This window comes from Pipra filicauda, unplaced genomic scaffold, assembly GCF_003945595.2.
Source record: "Pipra filicauda isolate LSUMZ 115617 unplaced genomic scaffold, ASM394559v2 scaffold31_size4109673_pilon, whole genome shotgun sequence".
Taxonomy (NCBI): domain Eukaryota; kingdom Metazoa; phylum Chordata; class Aves; order Passeriformes; family Pipridae; genus Pipra; species Pipra filicauda.
In genome coordinates this window covers 2,693,748-2,714,606 of record NW_024104443.1, presented here as the reverse complement: position 1 = coordinate 2,714,606, position 20,859 = coordinate 2,693,748, and the positions used below count along the sequence as shown (strand labels likewise).

Sequence of the window (20,859 nt, the reverse complement as noted above, 5' to 3'; positions counted from 1 at the left end):
CAGGGGAAGCCAATGGAAAGCGGCATGGCGGGCGGGGCGGGGCCGCAGCGCGCTCGGAGCCGCGGTGACGCAGCGGGTCCGGCCCTTTGTGCGCGTACAGACCCGGCCCGGCCTGTCCTCTGACGGGGCCGCCCCGTGGAGCGGGAGGAGGAGCGGGAGCAGGAAGGGCTGAGGAGGAGGGCGAAGGAGAAGCACGGAGGAGGACGTCGCCCGCCCGCTCGCGCCGCCGCCGCCTCATGCCGCGGCCCCGTCCTGCCGCCGGGGCTGAGCCGCGGCTGAGCCTCCGGCCGCTCCTGGCCCCGCTGGGGCTGCTGCTGCTGCTGCCGGGCGCAGGTACCGCGGGGGGCGGGCGGCGTTGGGGCGGGAGCGCAGCCGGAGCCCCTTTCCGTCAGGTAGAACCTCTCCTGAGGAGAGACGCGGGAGCTGGGCCTGTTTATCTAGCTGAGAGGGAATCTCGTTAAAATGTCTCCAAGGCGATGCCGAGAGGATGGTGCCAGAGTCCTCTCGGTGGTGCCCAGCGACAGGACGAGCAGCAGTGACCATGAACTAAAACACAAGAAGTTCCACCTCTACATAAGGAAAACTTCTTTACATTGAGGGTGGCAGAGCCCTGGAACAGGCTGCCAAGGAAGGTCTCCAACTCTGGAGACATTACAAACCCACCTGGACGCGTTCCTGTGTCACCTGGTTTAGGTGACCCTGCCTCGGCAAGGGGGTTGGACTGGAGCATCTCCAGAGGTCCCTTCCAACCTTAACAGTTCTGTGAATCTGTGATTTATTCAACTGTTGACTTGACTGATTTGCTCAGCTAGCCTGATTTATATATGCTCAAAACAATATCACGAACACAATGGAGGGGAAATAAATTGATACTTCGAAAGTCTGTCTCTGAACCCACGATTACCTGTTATTTTACCTGCCATAGGGTGTTTTTGTTTGTGTATCAGAAAACACAGAATTTGATTGGATTTTGTGCAGTTTTTTTCTGTTTTTTGCAAAGGTACATACAACTCTACGGTTGCACAATGATGCACAAAGATGAAGAGAAAAACTTTCTGCTTACACAATTCATGGTCACACTTCGCTGTAGGTGTAGAGTGCCTCATTCTACTCTGTGTTGTTCTGGGATTTTGACAGGAGATTTGTGTTAGCTGTGCATCACTGGGAAAACATATTGCCCTTATAAATTCATGGTTTGGATATTCACAGTAAGTCATGTGAGTACCGGCTCAGGAGGGTCAGCTAAGGGGCAAGCAAAGAAATTGCTAATATCCTCTCATCACTGTGAATTGCAGAAGACAGCTTTTTAAGAATGAAAGTGCTACAAGACTACTCTGCAGTCTGTTTTTTGACTTCTCATGTCTCAGGAGTTTCTGTTAAATATATTGCATTTTCCCTTTTTTTTTCACACTTCCATTTATCTTTGGAGGCATTTTTGTGGTGTTCAAAATCTGTTTTATGACAGTTTGAAATTACAGATTAATGTTTCCACAGTTGAGTTTTATAGGTCATAAAAATAACAATGCATCATGTTTTTAGTACGTAGTTTTGCTTGCCTGGAGAGCTGTTGCATGAAGTTGTGCACATATTCTTTATGAAGGGTCTTTGGATGGGAGGGAATCCTAGACTAGAATCCTAGACTAGGGTCCTCCTGGTTTTAAGCCCTGTGAACCCTGTGGCTCCGTTTCCCTTAGTGTGTGTGCAGTCTTGTTCATTTGGTTTCTGCTCCTGGTAAGTTCTTGGGTAAAAGTCACCAGCAGAAGACCATTGCTATGTGCCATGAGAATCTGGAAGGATTTTAGATCATGACTGTGAGAACTGTGGAGGAGAGGACTGTACAACTCCAGTTTGCTTACTGGGATGGTAATTGTGCTCTTTTGTGGAAATCAGGTGATCAGATAAGGCCAAACTGCTTTTTTCATGTAAAGTGAACTGTGTACCTGTTGTGTACATCTGGTAAGTACTTCAGGCTGTTGCGGGGAAAGCGTTTCTTTGGCCCTAGTCTTATTATTGAATTACTGTGTAAGAGAGGCTGCTATTGTTTAGATGTCTTAGCTGGAAACTTGCACACTGGACAGCTGTGGGTTTTTTTCACTTATTAGCTTCCAAAAAATGAGCAGTGAAGCTTTAGGTATGATAGTGCCAGAGAAATAAAGCAAACTGCCTGCCCAGTTTCCTACCATCCTCCCCTCTGCCCTGCTTTCTAGAAGAGAAACTTCGATTTCTGCTTCATTCATTCTATTTTCACTTGAACGTATATTGCTTTGCTGCCTTTACCACATTCTTCTGAGGGGCAGCATTCTGTAACTTGTGTAAAGCATTGAATGACTAAATGGAGACTTTCTTACTGACTAAGTGATTAATTGAAGCACAGAATTGCATCATCACCTTGATATCTGAAAAGAAATGTTTGGCTTATACTTGGCAGGACCTAGTGCTCTTTATTTTCATCTAGACAATATCAGGTGATGGATTAAGACATGCGTGGGTCCTGTCATCATCTGAGATACTCTCTCTTCTCTATCTTTCTGTCTCACAACACCTTTTTCTTTATTATGTATTGTTTCCCTAACGGGTGAGCACTGTAAGTTTCGTTCAGGTTGTTTTCTACAGCGCTTGTGGGTGTGGAATGGGGTATTGCCACCCAAGAGGTTTGCTTGATTTCTCTCTGCCGTCTCTTTTTGTGCTTAGGTGACTGCCAACTGCACGCATCTTGTGGAATCCAGAAGTGCACCACTGATTTTGTGTCCTTCACTTCCCATCTAAACGCAGCTCTTGAGGACTTTGATCTGGAGTTCTGCAAGGCCCTGCGCGCGTACTCTGCGTGTACCTATCGCAATTCCAAAGTATGCCGTGGAAACCTGGTCTACCATTCCGCAGTACTTGGGATCAGCGACCTCATGGCCCAGAGGAACTGTACCAAAGATGGACCAACGTCCTCCACCAACCCTGGAATGACCCATGATCCTTGCAATTACAGCAGCCACACAGAAGCCAGAGAACATCAGGGAGGGGAGAAGACTCCTGCTCCTACTTATCTGTTTTGTGGCTTATTTGGTGATCCACATCTGAGGACTTTTAAGGATCACTTCCAGACATGCAAAGTGGAAGGTGCTTGGCCCCTCATAGACAATAACTACTTGTCAGTGCAAGTGACCAACGTGCCTGTGGTCCCAGGATCCAGTGCTACTGCTACAAATAAGGTACGGATTTATTTTAAGCTCTGTGCATGCATGGAGAAATAAAAGGCCGAGACAGCGAAGTAAGTCATTTAGCTCTTAACTGTTAAAGAAGTATAACAGCTTGAGAATCTTCTGTGCAGTAGTACAATAGAGTAAAACTCTTACCCTCTTTCCTTCTGAGCATCAAACAAAACTTGAAACAGGTTCCTTTTTCCCTCTGCTGCTGCCCATGGCAGGAAAACTTGTGCTTATCACCACATAAGCCTGTAAGGACACTAGATGTAACACTTCAAAACAGTTATCAGATTATTGTGCATCTGTGACTGCCTCTGCATTCATTAAGTAGAAATTTTAAAAAATCATAGAATGCTTTGGGTTGGAAGAAACCTTAAAGAAGGAAAGAGTGTAAGTCTTTGCTTTTCATTAACTCTAAACGGTATGGCTATAACAGTAGAAAATGAAAAATACTGACAGTGGCACAACAAACAGGTTATTAAAACACAGATGGTTCAGAGCAGAAACAAAAAGGGAACTGCAGAGAATTAAAGGAAGCAAAACAGTTACGTGGAAGCTATATGGTTGTCAGGTCTTAGCTCCCTGGCTTTACTAAAGAAGCAGTACCCTTAAAATTATGCTGAGCATATTAAGCCCCTGCTGAGACAGGCAAGACTTAAGATTGCTCTCCTCTTACGTACTTGAGGAATAAATGCACTAGTATTGCTAACTTAAGCCATTTCCTTAACTTAAGAAAAATACTTGTCTCTCTCTGCTGAATGCAGGCAGCAGATGTCTCTGTCAATAAAAGAAATTACTTAAGTGTACATTTGAAGCTGATGCTGTCACATACCTTGTTCCCTTTTTGGAGTGAAATGGCCTTTTTTAAGATGTGGTAGTGTAGCTCTTGTATTGTGAAGGTCAGGCTGTGCGAACACCGTTTCAACACTATCTGTGTTGGAGAATTTTCATCATTTAGGTAAGCCTGGAAGTAGGTTTTTTATTACAGAGTTTGGAAGCAGGAGTTGCTGGTCACAGTAAGTTAGAGCCTGCACATCTTCCATGGAGTTGGCTGTACAGGAGTATTAATAAGGGAAAATCAGCTTTGCTATTAAATTTGTGCTGGATCCTGAGGTACTGACTAATGTCATTGCATGTGTGAGTGAGCAGAGGTTGGACTGAAACTCGGATTAACTTGTGCCTGTTCCAAGAACAGTCTGCATTGTGAATGAATTCTGAAGGTTTATAAAATAAGGCAATGAGGCTAACCTGAGTAAGCTTTGCAAAAGATGTCCCTTGCAACCTGTTCTAGTGGCTTTTTAAGACTCCTAAAGAACTGCAAGAAAAAGCTGTATTTCATAATCTGCAGTAAGCTTTTATCCTCAGTTTTACTAAACTCTTGCAAAATTTTCTTTATTTCCTTGTTCCTGGTAGTAGTAGAGGAAAATGTTGAGACTCTTGTGTACAAATTGTGTGGGTGTGATGGTTGTTAGATAGGTGATCTTAACTTTAGCCACATTCTGAAAATGATTGACTATGTAGCATGTTATGCTGGTTATATATCTTTTCCAACAGATAAGAGGACGACCCAAGGAGATAAATGTTTGTACATACTGAGGGAAAATATGGTTTTAAAGGGCATGCCTTCTATCTTTATTTATTGTCCTTTTTTGGTGTTTTTCTTTGACTTTTCATTCTGGGAAAAGCAGCAAAACATTTTTCTCTTCTGTAGTAGTGCTTTATCACCCCTGTCATTGCACAAGTGTGAAGTGTGAAGAAGCAATTAAATAAGACATATAGCTTAGGATATTAGAAATGTCTTTATCAGAAGTATACATGTCTTTCCTTGAATTTTTTTTTTTTTGGCAGGTAATCAAACTTACCACACCTGTTTGTAGGCAATGGAGGTTGTTTGAATGTACAAGTAACTTAGCAAGATAAGTTTAAGTATCTCTAATGCATCCTTCTGCCTCTTTTGTTTCTTTATGGAACAGGCTGCTATAAAAGAAATACAAAAGGCTTGTTAAACTGTACTACTACTGCTAATTTCATTCCTGTAACATTTTCCTCTGCAAGAATTCCATTTTTACTATAGTACACTATCTGCTGCTGGGTGTACTTGACTAATTTTGGCCACAGGGTAGCTTAAAGGACTTTTAAAGAGGTACAGTTCTGTGATATCTACATAGTGTAATCCCTAGCTAAGAGCATCCAAATAGGTCTTCTACCTTCACAAGAAAAGTTTCCAAAACATTATCCGTTGTTAGTCTGGCTGTTTTTTCATTGCAGTATTTGAAATATAAGTTTGTTAGGAAATAAGAACAAAGGTATATGCTGGACTTAAATTGTGTAGAAGCCAAAGCAAATACTAACCTAATTAGCCTACTCTAAAGCAGACCTAATGAAAGAAAGGGCAATAAGAGTAGAAGATTTAGTTTTTCCTGTATGCATTTTTCTTAGGGTGATTTATGAAGCTGTAGAAACAGAATATTTAATCTCCACCCCATATGTAGTGTGCTTTTGAAAGGTGCGAACCGTCAGTTGCCCTTGTAGGAAGTTGGTACTTTCGGATTTGTCTGAGCTTTCTGGTGTACCAACCTTTGAGGGAGTCAGCGACTAAGTGAACATTATTTGTAAAGTAAGTTTTCCTCTCTCTCCAGAACCTATGAGACTTGAATAACCCCAGTAGTGTGAGGGCTATCCATTAAATTCTTGAAGGACAAGAGAAGCTCAGGAGGACACCTCAAGTAAGAACATGAAGAATAAAAGTATACTGTTCCTCCCCCACCCCCCAGTGTGCATCTGGCATGAAAGTATGAAAAGCAGGACTTGGAAGGGCATGTCTTGTGAGAGTTGTGTAGTTATTCACAAAATGCTCTTGGCAATTTGTTTGTAGGTGTTTTGCATATTTGTGTTGCCAAAAAAACATCTGTTTTTCCGCTGTGAACAAAGCTATTGTATATTCTGTGGTTGAGCTGAAACTTGAAACTCCAGGTTTTTTGAGCTTGCCTGATGTTCTTATGCCCCTGAGGATAGGATCCTAGGGCTTTTTACGTGGAGAATGAAGGATCATCAGCAAGGAGCCTGGGAAACTGAGTTCGAGCTCCTCTTTTCTTTTTCTTTCTGCCAGACTTCTTGTATGGGTTTTGAGTAGGTCACTGGCATCTTTTATGTGTGATTTCTCCAGCTATAGATAAAGAGGTCCCCTTTCTTGGAACTGGTTTTGCAATTTCCTGAGGATAAATGTCTGTTACAAGGGGCTGTAGAGGGAGTAAGTTAGAAGAGTATTGCAGAATGCATTGCATAAAAGGTTGGAGTTTTTTTATTTTATTTATTGTTTGCTTTATTTGGAGGTGTATAAAGTCTCTATTGCCTTTCATCTCTGTGACAGGTGTTCTGGATATCTCTAGAGTAGTTGTCCCTGAATAGCAGATGAAGCAGAAGCTTGGGCTTGCCAGTGGAAAACTTTCCTTCTTGTTTGCATTAATTGGAAATGGAGGTTTTCCTATCCAGGTGTTTTGTAGTAGATAGCTTGAGGGTGAGAGTGTGAGTGTAAGGACATAGAGAAGGAAAAAACCAGCAAACTTTTTACTGCTTTTGCAGCACGGTTTCTATTTTTGCAGGAAATCATTGCAGAGTGATCACTGTGTACTTAGTCTCCTGTAAGTAGTATTAAAATGTTTATCTCCAACCTTTCAGTTGTTTTTTTAAGTAGGAGCATCAGATGTCTGGTTATGTGTCATTATTCTTTTTATTTTTGTGGACATCTTGCCTAAGGTGGAGATGAATTTGTCTTTCTTGGAAGTAGTACATACTACAGTTTTGTTGGAGGATATCATAGAATCATTTAGGTTGGAAAAGACCGTTAAGACCATTGAGTCCCATCACAAACCTAACACTGTGAATTCCACAGCTAAACTCGGTCCTTGAGTGCCACATGCCTTTTAAACATTTTTGAGGATGATGACTCAAGAGGCTGGGCAACCAGTTTCAGTGCTTGACAACTCTTTTTCAGTGAAGAAGTTTTCCCTAATCTGAACCTCTCTTGTACAGCTTGTGGCCATTTCCTCTTATCATGTCACTTGCTACTTGAGAGGATGATACCCCCCTGTCTACAACCTCCCTTCAGGTGCCTGTTGAGAGTGATAAGGTTATCCCTGAGCCTCCCTTTCTGCAGGCTGAGCAGCCCCAGCTCCCTCAGACATTCCTTGTAGGACCTGTGCTCAGATCCTTCCCCAGCTCTGTTGCCCTTCTCTGGACACATTCCAGCACCTCAATGTCTTTCTGCACGTGAGGGGCCAAGAACTGAACATGATGCTTGAGGTGTAGCCTCACTGCTGCCCAATACAGGGGAACAATCACTGCTGTGATCCTGCTCCCACAGTACTGCTGATCCAAGCCAGGATGCCCTTGGCCTTCTTGGCCACCTAGGCACACAGCAGTTCATGTACAGACAGCTGTCAACCAGCGCCCCTAGGTCCTTTTCTGCTGGGCTGTTTTCCACTCTCACTCTTTTCCAAGCTTGGCAGTGCTACATTAATGGTTGGAGTCCATGATCTTAAAGGTCTTCTTCAACCTGAACAATTCTAGGATTCTATTAAATGCATAGTAAAATAGCAACATATAGGGATACCTACAGCACTGTGATTGCCTTATAGCACTAGGGAAGACCAGTACAAGAACTCAGAGTTGAAAGTCTTGATTTTGTTTGAGGCACAAAAGCCAGGCACCATTAACAAATACATTAAGGTCATCTAGAAACTGCAGTTTGACATCTCAGTAACACCATGTTTGAAAGGCCTTGGATGTGCAGTGGAATTTAGAAAATTTTTGTGATCAGTGCACTCATCAGTACTGGTATCAGTAGCAGTGGGAGGATGAAGTCCAAAATGAAATGTGCAGATTGGATGTGTGTGTTGTTTGTTTTTGATTTAGTACTCTTACTATAGCTGATGTTTGTTTACTGTATCTTCAGGTAAGTCTCTGGAAACCTTTGTATTCATCTTTCAGAGTTCCTCGCTGCAGAAGAGCTCTGTATGTGACCACAGAACAAGGCTGAGATACCAGTACTTTCAAAAGTCTTTCTTCATCTGGTATTTGGATTTTTCAGTCCTAGGTTTAGAAAGGGCAGCTAGTCTCTAGTCTGTAAACAGTAGCCCATAAGCAGTTTTGTGGAGGTATTCTTGCAACCCAGAGTGAGTGTAAAAAGTGCTGTAGGTACATAGACACATGTAACACACGTTAAATTTGTTTGAAATAATTTTTTCACTTTCTAGTGCTTTCTGTTACCTTAAGAACTTAGATTAAAGCTTTGTAAGGAAATTTGCTTTATTTCCCTTTGCAACAAGCTCTGGAGTATCTCTTAATACCAGGGCATGATATTGAGGTAGGAGTATGTGATAAGGGAAAGACTATGCAGAACTCTGGTTTTACTAATCTAGCCTATGGATTAGATGGATGTCATGTGACATACAACACAATATTCAAAACTAATGTCTTGAGCTGCAGTGTTTAAATACAAGTATGTCCTTGGAAAGTCTTAATCTCTTGATTCTCTGGAGTGTTCTTGCAGCCTACATGGAGGCCTTTATTTATTTTGTAGTCATTCAGCTCTCATTCACCATGTAATGTTATTGCTAATCTTGAGTTAGGGTGCAGGCTTCTCTTCTCCCTCTGTGTATCTGAAATTGTGTGCATTTCATTGTTGCAGAGGAGGGGGTTTTGGAGAGAACAGTTTGGTGGCTGCTTGCTGATAAATTTTGCCAGGTGCCTTGCTTAAATGTTTTTATCCAGCAGCCGGTTCTGTGTCTCATTAAAACAATTAACTCTTTTTGACTTCAGGCTTCTTCAGGTGCTGAGCAGACTTAGAGCTTTACTTCTCAAGATGTGTAAATCATTCTCTTCTGGCAGAGCAATACAAATGTGCTCAAGGAAAGAGGAATGCTTCTTTGTCTGAGCAGGTGGAGATAGAAGTCTTTTTCATCAAAACTGCATTATACAAAATAAAAGACCAGATTTACTGCATGAAGGTCTGGATTATATGCAGAAATACTAATTCCTTGAGAGATCTCAGGTTTCTCTTCTCTGAGTTGCTGAGATTACTTTACTAAGCACAGAGTTGTGAGGTTGTCTTTACAGCGGTGAGGGCACTTGTGTGTTTTCTGGATTTTGAATGTAGGCATTCCACAGCTTAGCTGTGGTCCACAGACATCAGTTTACTAAATGACTTGACTACAGGTGGTCTTAAGCTATATAGCTGACACAGCTCAAGCTGTGTAACTGATTGACAGAAGGAAAAACCATTGGAAAAATACAGTCATCACCAGTGGGAACATACAAAACCAAAATAGGAAGTATTGTCTGTGTTGTGAGACAGAAAGATGGACAAAACATCAGCCACCTGGGACAAACCAAACAGTGAAAATAAATGTAATACTCTTATTGCAGTAAGAAGTCTGCACACTCCACAGGAGAAACTGTTGCAATGGGAGGAGGGAGATGGGGAGACTTTTGTTTTATACAAGTAATATGGAGAGGTGAGGCTAATGAGGGTAGAGGTTTTATCTGAATTGTCTGTAATCGGCTCTTTTTGAACCTCTACCGCTTACTTCAAAACAGAGGGGCAGGAGACAAAAGCTGTTGTGCAGAAGTGTGCTGGTTAACTGATACTAGTTGTTCTTCCTGGTCGTGATTGTACCTTTCCGTGATTTGGCACAGTCTCATTCTGGTTTTGCCACAGTGGCCAATGTTGTGGGAATTACTTGGCACTTACACTTCTCTGTCATTGCAGGAGGCATTCCAGAGCTTTAAAAAACTATCAGGCAGGAGGGAGTTCTGATACCTAATTAAATAGAAAGCCTTTTCCTTTCCAGACATCACAGCTGTTGCCACATGTTACTAGTCCTTCTTCCAGGACAACCTAAGAAAAAAATCTAACAATTGGTAAAATATTACTTTAAGCATGTGTACAGTCTGTTTTGCTTTAAGACATGACTTGTGGACAACTACCAGGCTCTGAGGTAGTGGTCAGTCCCAGACGTATTCAGCTGCAAAATGGAAAAGGGGTTGAGATAATGTTTTTTTTTCCAATAACTTTGCTTTTTTTTTCCCCCTTCCCCTCCAGATAACTATTATCTTTAAATCATACCAAGACTGTACAGAACAGAAAGTGTATCAAGCGGTGACTGATGACTTGCCTGCAGCTTTTGTGGATGGTACAACGAGTGGAGGTGATGGGAACACCAGGAGCTTGAACATCGTGGAGAAGGTCAGTGGGAAGTACATCGAGATGCACGCCCGGCACATCGGGACCACGGTGTATGTGCGGCAGCTCGGACACTACCTGACGCTGGCCATCCAAATGCCTCGGGAACTGGTCATGGCCTACGAGGAGGGCCAGGACCTGCAGCTCTGTGTCAACGGCTGCCCCTCCAGCGAACGCATTGATGACAGCGGTCACTTGCCATTGCCTGTGATGAGCAAATTGCTTCCTCAGGGCAGTGCTGCCCATCCCCGATCAGGGTACACACTGGAAACCGCCGCCACCAAATGCCATGAGAAGATGCTGGTGAAGGACATCTATTTTTACTCATGTGTATTTGACCTGCTCACTACAGGTGATGCCAACTTCACAGCTGCTGCTCACAGTGCCTTGCAGGATGTGGAAGCGCTGCATCCCAGAAAAGAGCACTGGCATATCTTTCCCAGAAGCAGAGCTGGTGTTGTGGGGAGGGATAGCAAATTCTTTGTCCATCTTGGACTTGTGTCCTTTATCCTTGTTGTGTTTTTGTAGTTTGTTTTTTTTTTTTGTCTGTAAACAAAGTTTTGAAATATATATTGTCATAATATATTGAGTAAAGAGGAGTATATATGTATATACCATGTATATGAAGGGATGTTTTGTCTTGGGACACCCACCAGATTGTACATATTGTGTTAACTGTTTTCATATATGTTTGATGCAGTGTTCTTTGTATCTATTTGTTTTACAGTTGTTGAAATGTTTTATAATGTCCCTGCACTGGGACCTGATAGAGAGCACTTTATTTTTTACATATTAAATATTTAAGTGTGTATCTGAGTAACTGTGTATTACACATAAAATACTCAGTGCTCCCTCTAAGTACTACTTGGTTTAACACATTTTTTTAAATTGAATTAACTTGTGGGTTTTTCCAGGAGAGCTTTACTTAATGCCAAACGTGGATATTTTGAAGCTAGTGAATGGTCTCTGGAGAGAGCTTAAACTTAAAGGGAACGCTTGCTTTTTTTCACAGGCCCTCCAGTTGTCTGTCTTTTAGAAGCCTACAGATTTATATTTTTTTCATGCTTGGAAACCCCACAGTGTGTCAGTCTTTGCAAAACATTTTAGATGTGGTTCATCAGTATACCAGTAAGTATATGTGTGTATGTGAAAGAGTGGCTATGCAGTGTATAAATATTTTGAATTATTACAGTAGAAGAATAGTTGCCTGCCCTGCTGAGGAACGTCAGTAATGTGGTGTGACCCCTGGTGGGGTGCAGAGAAATTGGGGATGTAGGCCACATACTGGGCAGGCAATTTATAAATAAAGGCTGTTTGTCTCCTAGCCAAATAGTATGGATAGGATATTGGATAGGAATGTGCTGAATACAGTTCTTATACTTCTTGCAGATGGTTGTTTTCCCTCTACTAAATAAGATGTGTAGTTAAATTTATGACCAGCAGCTGTAAACCAGGCCAGTTTATTAAAGAGATAGTGTGTGAGGAACCAAGAGCAGGAACCATCCCCTCAGGATACCAGTTGTACAGTTCCTTTACAGTGTTTGTGGAGATACTTAGAAGAGCTTTAGCACAGTTATCTGTGTTACTGCTGCATTCCTCCTGAGAGGTGTTATAAAAATCCTCTTTTTAAGTTATTGGAGAACGCTCAGACCAGAAGAACCCTGGAATAGAAAATTATTTGCCATAAAACTAAAGAAGAGATGGTGAAGTTGGAAGAAAAAATTATATAGAAGAGTCCATAAAATTACAGAACAGGATGACCTGCTAAGTATATATGGAAGCTATAATATTTCATCTGCAGGGCTAATCACACAGTGTGAAGGTAAATTGAAAGTGCCAAAAGTCAGATACATACCAAGACAGACCTAAAAACGACGACTTTGAATGTTACTTTGCTAAGCTCGTGTTACAGCTAGGATTTGAGCTGTGTGAGGAACAATCTTATGTGGTAAATATATCAGTAAAATGATCTGTGGAAATTGCTGTAGAAAGCAAAGGGAGCTTTAAATATATATATGTTTACTATACACAGAAGGCAGCTGTCATACCTGCAAGGATTCACTCTCCCACGTGTTGATCTATCACCACAAGCTCTGCAGAAGGCAGTGTGACATGTTTATGAGTATTTTAGTGCCACGGCCTGTCAGCTGTTACTGACACTACATGTTGTTTGCCTTTGTCTTCAACAAGCTAGGCAATGCCTTGGATATTAGTGGCTTATCCAAAACAGTTTTTTAAGTATCTTCTTAACCAGAATGTTTCCTAACCGTATGCTAACAATGGCTGAGGATGGTTCTCTGTAGTTGTGGAATCTGGCAACTTCTATAGGAAGCATGTTGCAGGACTGAGCAGAGACTGTGTGCTTAATCCTTCATTTTGTATGTACAGAAGACTCCTAAACAAGGGTATTATGAAAGGAAATAATAGGCTTAACTGCCTGTCAAACCAAAAATACTTTTTTATTTCCTGACTGGAAGAAAAATCTGTGTAGAGCATCTGTTAAGTGGAACGCAACCTGAGAGAACAACCTGGCTTTTGTTCTTATGGTCAAGTTACAGCCCTTCAGTATTGCATTTCCTTTCAGACTGCTGCTGTACTGCCAGAAAATAGATCATCAACTATTTACATTTTCTTACCTTGGCATTGTGGTTACCATGCATTTGTTTTATGAGTTTTGAGGCTGTGCAAGTGCCTATTTACTTATATACACTGCAAAGTGAAGCAAGCAATGTTGCAAGCTTTGTACTGTCTAATGAGAGTTTCATTAGTGGACATGTTTTGAAAAAAAGCCCAGGAGTCTTGTGGCTTTCTTCTGTTTTGACAGACACACAGAACAGTTTACAATCTTGCATTTGTTTTCTTCATGTAAGTGCAGCTGTGGTGTTTTACTGAAATTTTCATGCTTAGGTTATTTAATTCCCATCTATATCTTGACTGGTACGAATTCTTTTCTGTCTTTCCCTATTCCAGTTATTACAGACTGCTATCTACACAATGTCCAAACAGGACTAGTAATGATTCCCTTTTTTTTAAAAGGTGTTTTTTACAAGATAAATGTTCTCTGTGTTGTGCTGCTACTTCTCTCCAGATGTATTCAAAACAAACAAGAATTGTGGGGATCAGTGTTGTTCATTAGATTTTATCATTGTTATTAGTTATCATCTTGTGGAGAGCAAAATAGCCACGGATCAAGTACAAGTATGCAGGTAAATTTGTGATGCTGATGTAGAACAATTGCATCTGATCTGATTCTGAATTCTTTATCTTTGTAAAGTTCATTGAAATTAAAAGCTGCTGATAGTAAACAACTGTGAACAGTAAGATTGATTACAGTCTTCGTGCTGGGCTGTGTATCAGAACTCATAATTAGATATAAAAAGGACATTGTGTCATATGTGGAGTGCCAATAACATTTACAGGGATTATTTTCATGATTACACTAGTTTTAAAGCTTAATTTCCACTTTTATCTACACTCCAACAGTAGACAAATACTCCATTAAATACACAAAACATGTACATGTCATTGATTCTAGTATGTGCTGAGGGCTGGATCTATGAAAGATTTTATATGTATGTTTGGTGTGTCAAGCATTTAAATCTGAAACTGAGACACACAGTTTCAGCTTGAACCCAGATGTTTCTTTAGGATCTCTGCTTTCCTTCTTAGTCCAGTAAAGCCTCTCAAGGAATCTGTATTTTGCTGCTGAGCAGAGGAAACAAATGCGGTCTTGAGTTTGTATCTGCACACTAGTCAGATTTAAATGTTGTTCATTTGTCTGGTTTACTTGTGGGACTTTTTTGGCAGTCACCTGACCTGCTCACTCGTGTTTGGCAGAGATAATGGTAAGAGTTATTTAGACTGTAGTGGTGTTAAGCACTCTGCTGGAGTTTGGGAGAGGCAAGTTGAAACTCCTCTTCTGTCTTGGTCTTTCACATCTGGTGAGACTAACAGCTGGGAGCTATTATGGAATAGTGCCATTCTGTGGTGTTACCAAGGGATAGCTTTATCCAAACAAGGTCTTAGTTGCCTTAAAGGAGACGAGGCATACTTTAGTGATTGAGAGGTATTTCATCTAAATTAGGTAAACTAAACACGTAAGCCTTCTCTGTATTCGGTGAAGTAAATAGCAATATTGTAGGTTGGGTTGAATTGCCTTCTGGAGATGCCTACTGCTATTGTTCTGTAGAGGGGGAAGCCCAGACAGCTATTTTAAAATGAAATTAGTCTAGCCCTGATGGGTACATTTTAAATTCCAGCCTAGGTTTGTATCCAGCGACAATCTGCTTGCTCGAGACAAGCCAGCTGATCCGGCACTTGCTGCATAGCACCCCATCTGTCTCCCAGGCCTATCTGATGGATAGATACACCTTGGCCTCTGAAAGCCTCACAGCAGACCTGGGCCTGGCCTGTACTCTTTGATTCTCTTGAAAGCAGACCTGAATAAGGCAACAAAGCCCTCCCTTCCTTGCTGTCCTGGCCCCTTCTCCCCTCCCAAGGCAGGTTTGTGCGAGGCAGGGGAAGGCCAGAAAAGAAAAAAAAAAAGCTGAAGTTGGGACAAAGGAGAGAAACTTGAGTGGGTAAAGTCTTAGTGGTAAGGCTTCTGATCTTAATTTTGGCCTTTAAATCCCAGACTGTTTACTTTTTCCAGTGAATGATGCAGAGTATAGAAAAAGGCTGCATAGGAGCAAGGGCTGTATTTTCTAATTAGAGTGTTTTATCTTTTAGGCTGTTCTTTGGTGTCCTGTGCTGCCATTACCATGCAAGTGTTTTACAGAAAGCAAAAGTTTCAACAGCTGAGGTTGCTAAAACCTTAAATACCCTGCAGCCAAATTGTTAATGTGTTTGACTAGAAAGTATGAGATAGTGTGTGTTTGAATCCCCACTCCAAATTGTTTAAAGAAGATGTGTAAACAAGGTTTCTTGCCTTCTCAGGTGACTGTAATAATCTTTATCCTGCTGGGTTTATCAGCTTTTGTCTGGCTAGATCCATCTGTTATCCTTTCTCAGGAAAAATGCTAAGCTTTTTCATACCAGTCTACTTGGAAGTGTATGAGACCTGCCTTCAAAAGGGTGTGTTAGCTTTGAAACACACCCCTCCCACTTCCTGTAGGTGGGATGCATTGGACACATATGGAAAGAGAAATAACTCTTTCCATAACTCTGTCTCTCTGTAGAGAGAGCCTAATGGTACCTACCCTTGTGGTGGATAGGGCAAGTTAAAAAGTGAGGTACATCACTGTTTGTGATGCCATCTCTTATCCCTTGTTCCTGACCTATATGTAGTGCCAGTGGTTTGGCATGACCTGCCTTCATCTAGTTCTTGCTTCTTCAGGTGCTGCCAGTCATCACTCCCCAGCCACCTGAAAACACAGTGAACTGATTCCCTTAAAAATAAGTAAGTTGATCTGAAGGCATGAGAGAGAATTGTTACCAGGGTAGGCTTTTTGAAAAACATTTTTTTTTTCATTTAGTAATTTTACAATCCTTCAGCAATTATAAATTCTGTAAAAAGGCCCTCCTTAATCATTAAAATGTGGCTTGCACAGTAGTGTTTGAGATCTTTGGAATGCCACCATTTTTTTTTCAATACTTACGTAAAAAGTCACAAGTCTCACCTCTTCCTGCAAATGAAGTGGCCTTTATTACGGTAAAGAGATCAATAATTAGTCCCATTGGGAAATCAGATACAGATATTCCTTTATAATAAGAATAATTGCTGAAAAATCAATTCAGATGTGTCTGTGCAATCAGTCTGCCCTTTCTCCACAGCTAGTCAAGGCTCCTCAGTCAAAAAATATCAAGTCCTTCAGGGATTACCCTCTGTGTGTGAGTCCTTGAAAGTTTTCCACATGCATATTTGTTGACAGAAGTGCTAAGAGTTTCTTCTTTGTCAGCAGATCTTCTTGACAGACTATTGATTACTTTTTGACTTTCGTTGGGTACATTGTTTTGTATGGTTGGCAGTCCTGATGTGGCTGATTCACTGACACAAACAGAGAGGGCCTGAACAAGTGGAAACACTTTCTACTTCAGGGTTTAGACTCTGGTAAAAATCAGAAAAGCAAGACAAATAGAGCTTTCTTCAAAAAAGTGTTAGGATATTGCTTCTACATTGTCTGATGGGAGCAGAAGTGTAGTAAGAAATCTCTACTTCTGTTTCTTTGAGTTATTTCTACACTGGCTCAACCAGAGCAAACCGCTGTCAGCAGCTGGAGTGTGTTACATGATCTTCTGAAACATTTCTTCCCATTTAGTTCCACCAGGAAAGATCCATTTCATCCAGTCAGAGATGTGAATCAAAAGCAAGTAAGAGGGAGAGTGTAATAAGGAGGTTGACTTCAAAAGTGAAAACATTACCAGCTCTTTCAGTCTTAAGAGAAAGTCTTGTCTGGTAGTGCTAACAATTATAATGCAAATTCTTAAAATCAACATTATATGTAATACCTCTCTGGGTAAAAAACCAATCAAACCCCACAGCCCTGCAATCTGAAACCAGGTCCTTTATAAGTGAATGAATTATCTAATGACAAGAAGTAAAAGCCCTCCCTGTTTCAGCTTTGCTCAGAAAATATTTTTACTGACTATTTAAAATGCCGGTTAAATGGCAATACATTGGCCTCTGGTGGAGTACTTGCCTTAAACAAAGAGCTGTTAATTGCAGTCTAATTGTGGACAATAAGGGTTATCTGAACAGTCAGTAATGAAACTTCCCCAGGTAACAATGTAAGTATTTGTTTGTTGGTTTTTTTTAAGGTAATTTCCCCTCAGTGGGGGGTTCTTTATTAAATGTGCATATGGGTCACTAGCACATTAGAAAATTAGAAAATATCCAGAGATTAAAAATAAAGGAGACTCTCTATGTACATAGAGTGACTATTTGGTGATTTAGACACACTAAGACAAGTAGGAATTTCTCCATCTTGCCTTTTCATCTCTTCTTTACCCATAGAACCAGCATTCAGTCTACCCACTCACGAAGGAGGAATACGGTTCTTCCATTCTTCATTTATTTCATCCTTACACATAGCTTTGAATATAGGGATTAGAGTATTGTGTATCAGCTTTGGCTGAATCCCTGAATTTTGAGGAAGCTCTTTCCCCTGCCTGTGACCTCCAAAGTTTTGTTTCAAGCTTATAGCACTCACCATTAGCTGCATTTTTCTATAAAGAGACAAAACACTTCTCATAACTTCCTTACAATGAGGAGGAAGCGGAGTTGAAGTTACCATTCTATCTATAGCTATTCAGCAATGCCTTCCCACTCTGCCACCCACAAAATGTAATTCAAGCAAGCAAATATGCAGCCACAAGAAGAAATTCACATTTCATTTTGAAGTTAACAGAGCTTTGCATTTTCGCTTTCCAACTCTTACAGATTTTCTACCTAGACAGAAAAAATCCATAACATAACCTTATACACATGGATAATGCCTATTCTGTTTCTGGGGTTATATCAAGAAAACCCTTGCCAAAGGCTATAGCCCCTGCAAATTTACAAGCCCCAGTTTTTGCATATGAACCTTGATTTTGAACATCCACAAATCCATGGGACCTGATGAGATGCATCCCAAGATCCTGAGGGAGCTGGCAGATGTTGCTAAGCTGTTGAAAAGCCATGGCAATCAGATGAAGTCTGTAGTGACTACATGCTCTGTGCATGTAGAGAGGTGCCCAGTCATCGTGATTTTCTGGAAAGGGGGTGAGAACTTTCACCATCATTCAGTCCTCTTTGCACATCCTTATTTGTGTGGGGCCAGCCTCCTGCCCTGTTTTGCTGGCTGCAAGGTCTCTCTTGTCCACATCACTCTGAGACCTTTGCTTGTGAATCCATGTCACAACTACCTCTCTTGATGGTGGATCATCATCTCCCCCTCCTTGCTGTTCCTAATTCAAAGCTCTTCTCACTAGGCTTGACAGACGTGAGAAGCTGTTCTGCCACAGTCAAGTCACGTGGAACCAATTATCCATCCTTATCTTCAAAATGGCCTGGTGGTCATAAAAGCTGAAGCCTCTGAGACCAGCTGAAAAAGTGGTTGTTGATCCACAGGATCTGTCCACTCCTCAAATTCCTCCTTTTGCTGGCAAATGGCACCACAGGACCCTGGTTCCCTTGGTCCTCACCTCCAGAGTGACACAATCATTCTTGTTCTGCTCCAGGTCCCCCCTGGCCACATGGGTGGTGCTTGAGTTGGCCAAGAACCAGGGAAGCCTTGGCAGCCTCCCCACAGAACCCATGTGAAGCAGCAAACCTCTTTAGACCTGGGTCAGTCTGGTCACCAGAACCTCTGCCCACCACAGGCAGTTCCTCTTTGCTCTCACTTCCCATCTCCCCCTAGCTGCTGCTGCCAGAGGCTCAGAGGCTGCCAGATGTGGGGGTGTCATCAGGTGGTGATATCCCAGCCCCTTATCTGCTACCAGGGCTCTGAATCTCTTCTATAGTACAGATCTGCAGGTGGGGCAGGATACCCTCCAGTCTTTGCCCCCTGTGAGTCTGCATTTCCCACACCTGGATGTATGCACGGACTTTTCCTCCATCCTCCAGTGCAGCAGTTCAGGCTCCTGAGTCAAGCTGACATATCCCTTACTGCTACAGTTCGGAGATATGATTGCCCAAGGTCAGGCACAGGTTAACAAGACTCAGAAGCACTGCCCTGGACTGTAATTAAGATTGGTGAATTGCTGGAAATACTCTCCTTTGCTCTTGTAATCTGTCTGCTTTGCTCTTTTTCATATACCCTAATGGTTCTGCAATTCTATTACAGTATTAACCAAACACATGATGAAAGTTTCACTTTCTTTATCCACCAGCTGCAACATTGATCTTAAAGGTCTTCTCTTAGATTATGTGATTCTTTGCTCTTCTGTTCTTGTCCCTCTTTCTGATGTTGTAAACTCTACCTGAAATATTAATCAATAAAGTACATCAGAAATAGCCATAATGATCTCCTTGTATTTGTGCTATAGTGGTCATTTTAGGTGTTCTGTCAGTGGGACTCACTTCATAGTCTAGAAAGATCTGAAACTAATTGTACCAACCACCTAGTTCTCAAATTGTTAGTTTTTTGATTCATTGCAAGAATGTTTCTCCGTTCTGGAGCTCAAGATACAGTTAACATACGTATTTTACATCTGAATTAGGTTTGAGAGAAATACACAGACCATAGGAAACATGAAAATTTGATGTGTGAAATTTTACTATTCACAAAGCTGAAAATTAATACAAATAATCTCATGGTTAATCATTACAGATTTAACATTAATAAACAGTTGAATATTAACAATGCTTTGGGGAAAGAAATCATCCATATTAAAAGCTTTCAGGGTACTGTATTCTTTGAAATTACTGACCATTGCTAGTAAGTTTAGAGAAATCAGTACTTATTTTTTTACATATCACAGCCCATGCAAACATTTGCAAGTAGATTTCTTTTAACCATTTAGGCATTAAGCTGTCACAGTCACACAGTCTCAAAGAAGAAACCATGCTCTGAATTGTCCAAGGGAAGCATTTCAGCAGCTCACTTGCTGTTCAACACATTTGGAAGTGCAGCTCCTTCCAGTGACTCTTAACTGCTCCTCTGAATATCTGACAAGAGAAGTAACATTCCTCCTCTCCCCACCCCCATCTTCTACTCAAGATGGAATGGAATCCTAATTATAAGAATGTATCTCTATCATATGAGAAGGCTGAATAGCAAAGGAGAACAGAAAGCAAATCAAACAAAGAAAAAAGTGAATTTACAAAGCAAAATGAATCTGAGCTTTGTAAATAAACATCTTGCACTTCAAGTACTTTCTGATTAGAAAACAGTGTAATGCTTGCTGCTCACTCATAAAAACCTCTTCAATTGTAGCTTTCTAAGATCACATTAAAAGGCAAAACCAAGAGCAGTTGGTATCTAAAAAGTGGCCATAGAAATAGTAAAGTGTTTAAGAGACTGAAACTTACAAGAATATATAATAACTTCTATAGGGCTGTTTCTTGGTGACACGTATGCAGGGAAGAAATAATCATGAAGAAGAAATGAGGATAATCCATCAGAACCTCTCCGTTCAGCCACATTCCACTTAACTCCATTCAATAAGTACAGTAATTTTTGTCAAGTTTTACTGGAGAGCAATTATTTTTTATGTAATACAGAATATTTGATGTAAACAGACAGTGCCTCACCATCTCATTAAAATTCTTAATTGATAAGCAAAAAGCTAACAACACCTAAACCAGCTGGTACTGTGGCACATTTGCACCCCTGGGTGGAAGACCTGGAGCAACCACGAAAGCACTGGAGTTGGCACAAAAATGGAGATGTGATATCCCTGCATTGGCCGGAAAGCACCAATTGGGTGAGACCTACCCATGATCATACACTGAATAATTATGAAATAGATACTGAATTTATTTCATGCACTCTGTGC

At 41.3% G+C, this 20,859-nt stretch overlaps 1 protein-coding gene across 1 annotated transcript; it reads left to right on the top strand.

Moving 5' to 3' along the window:
* The first annotated feature begins 85 nt into the window (after positions 1-85).
* RGMB (repulsive guidance molecule BMP co-receptor b) lies at positions 86-19,377 on the top strand. The gene is made up of 3 exons (XM_027718983.2): positions 86-333; positions 2,692-3,203; positions 10,300-19,377. Exons 1-3 carry the CDS (start codon positions 237-239, stop codon positions 10,966-10,968), a joined length of 1,278 nt encoding a protein of 425 aa, XP_027574784.1. The 5' UTR covers positions 86-236; the 3' UTR covers positions 10,969-19,377.
* Positions 19,378-20,859: the final 1,482 nt, after the last annotated feature.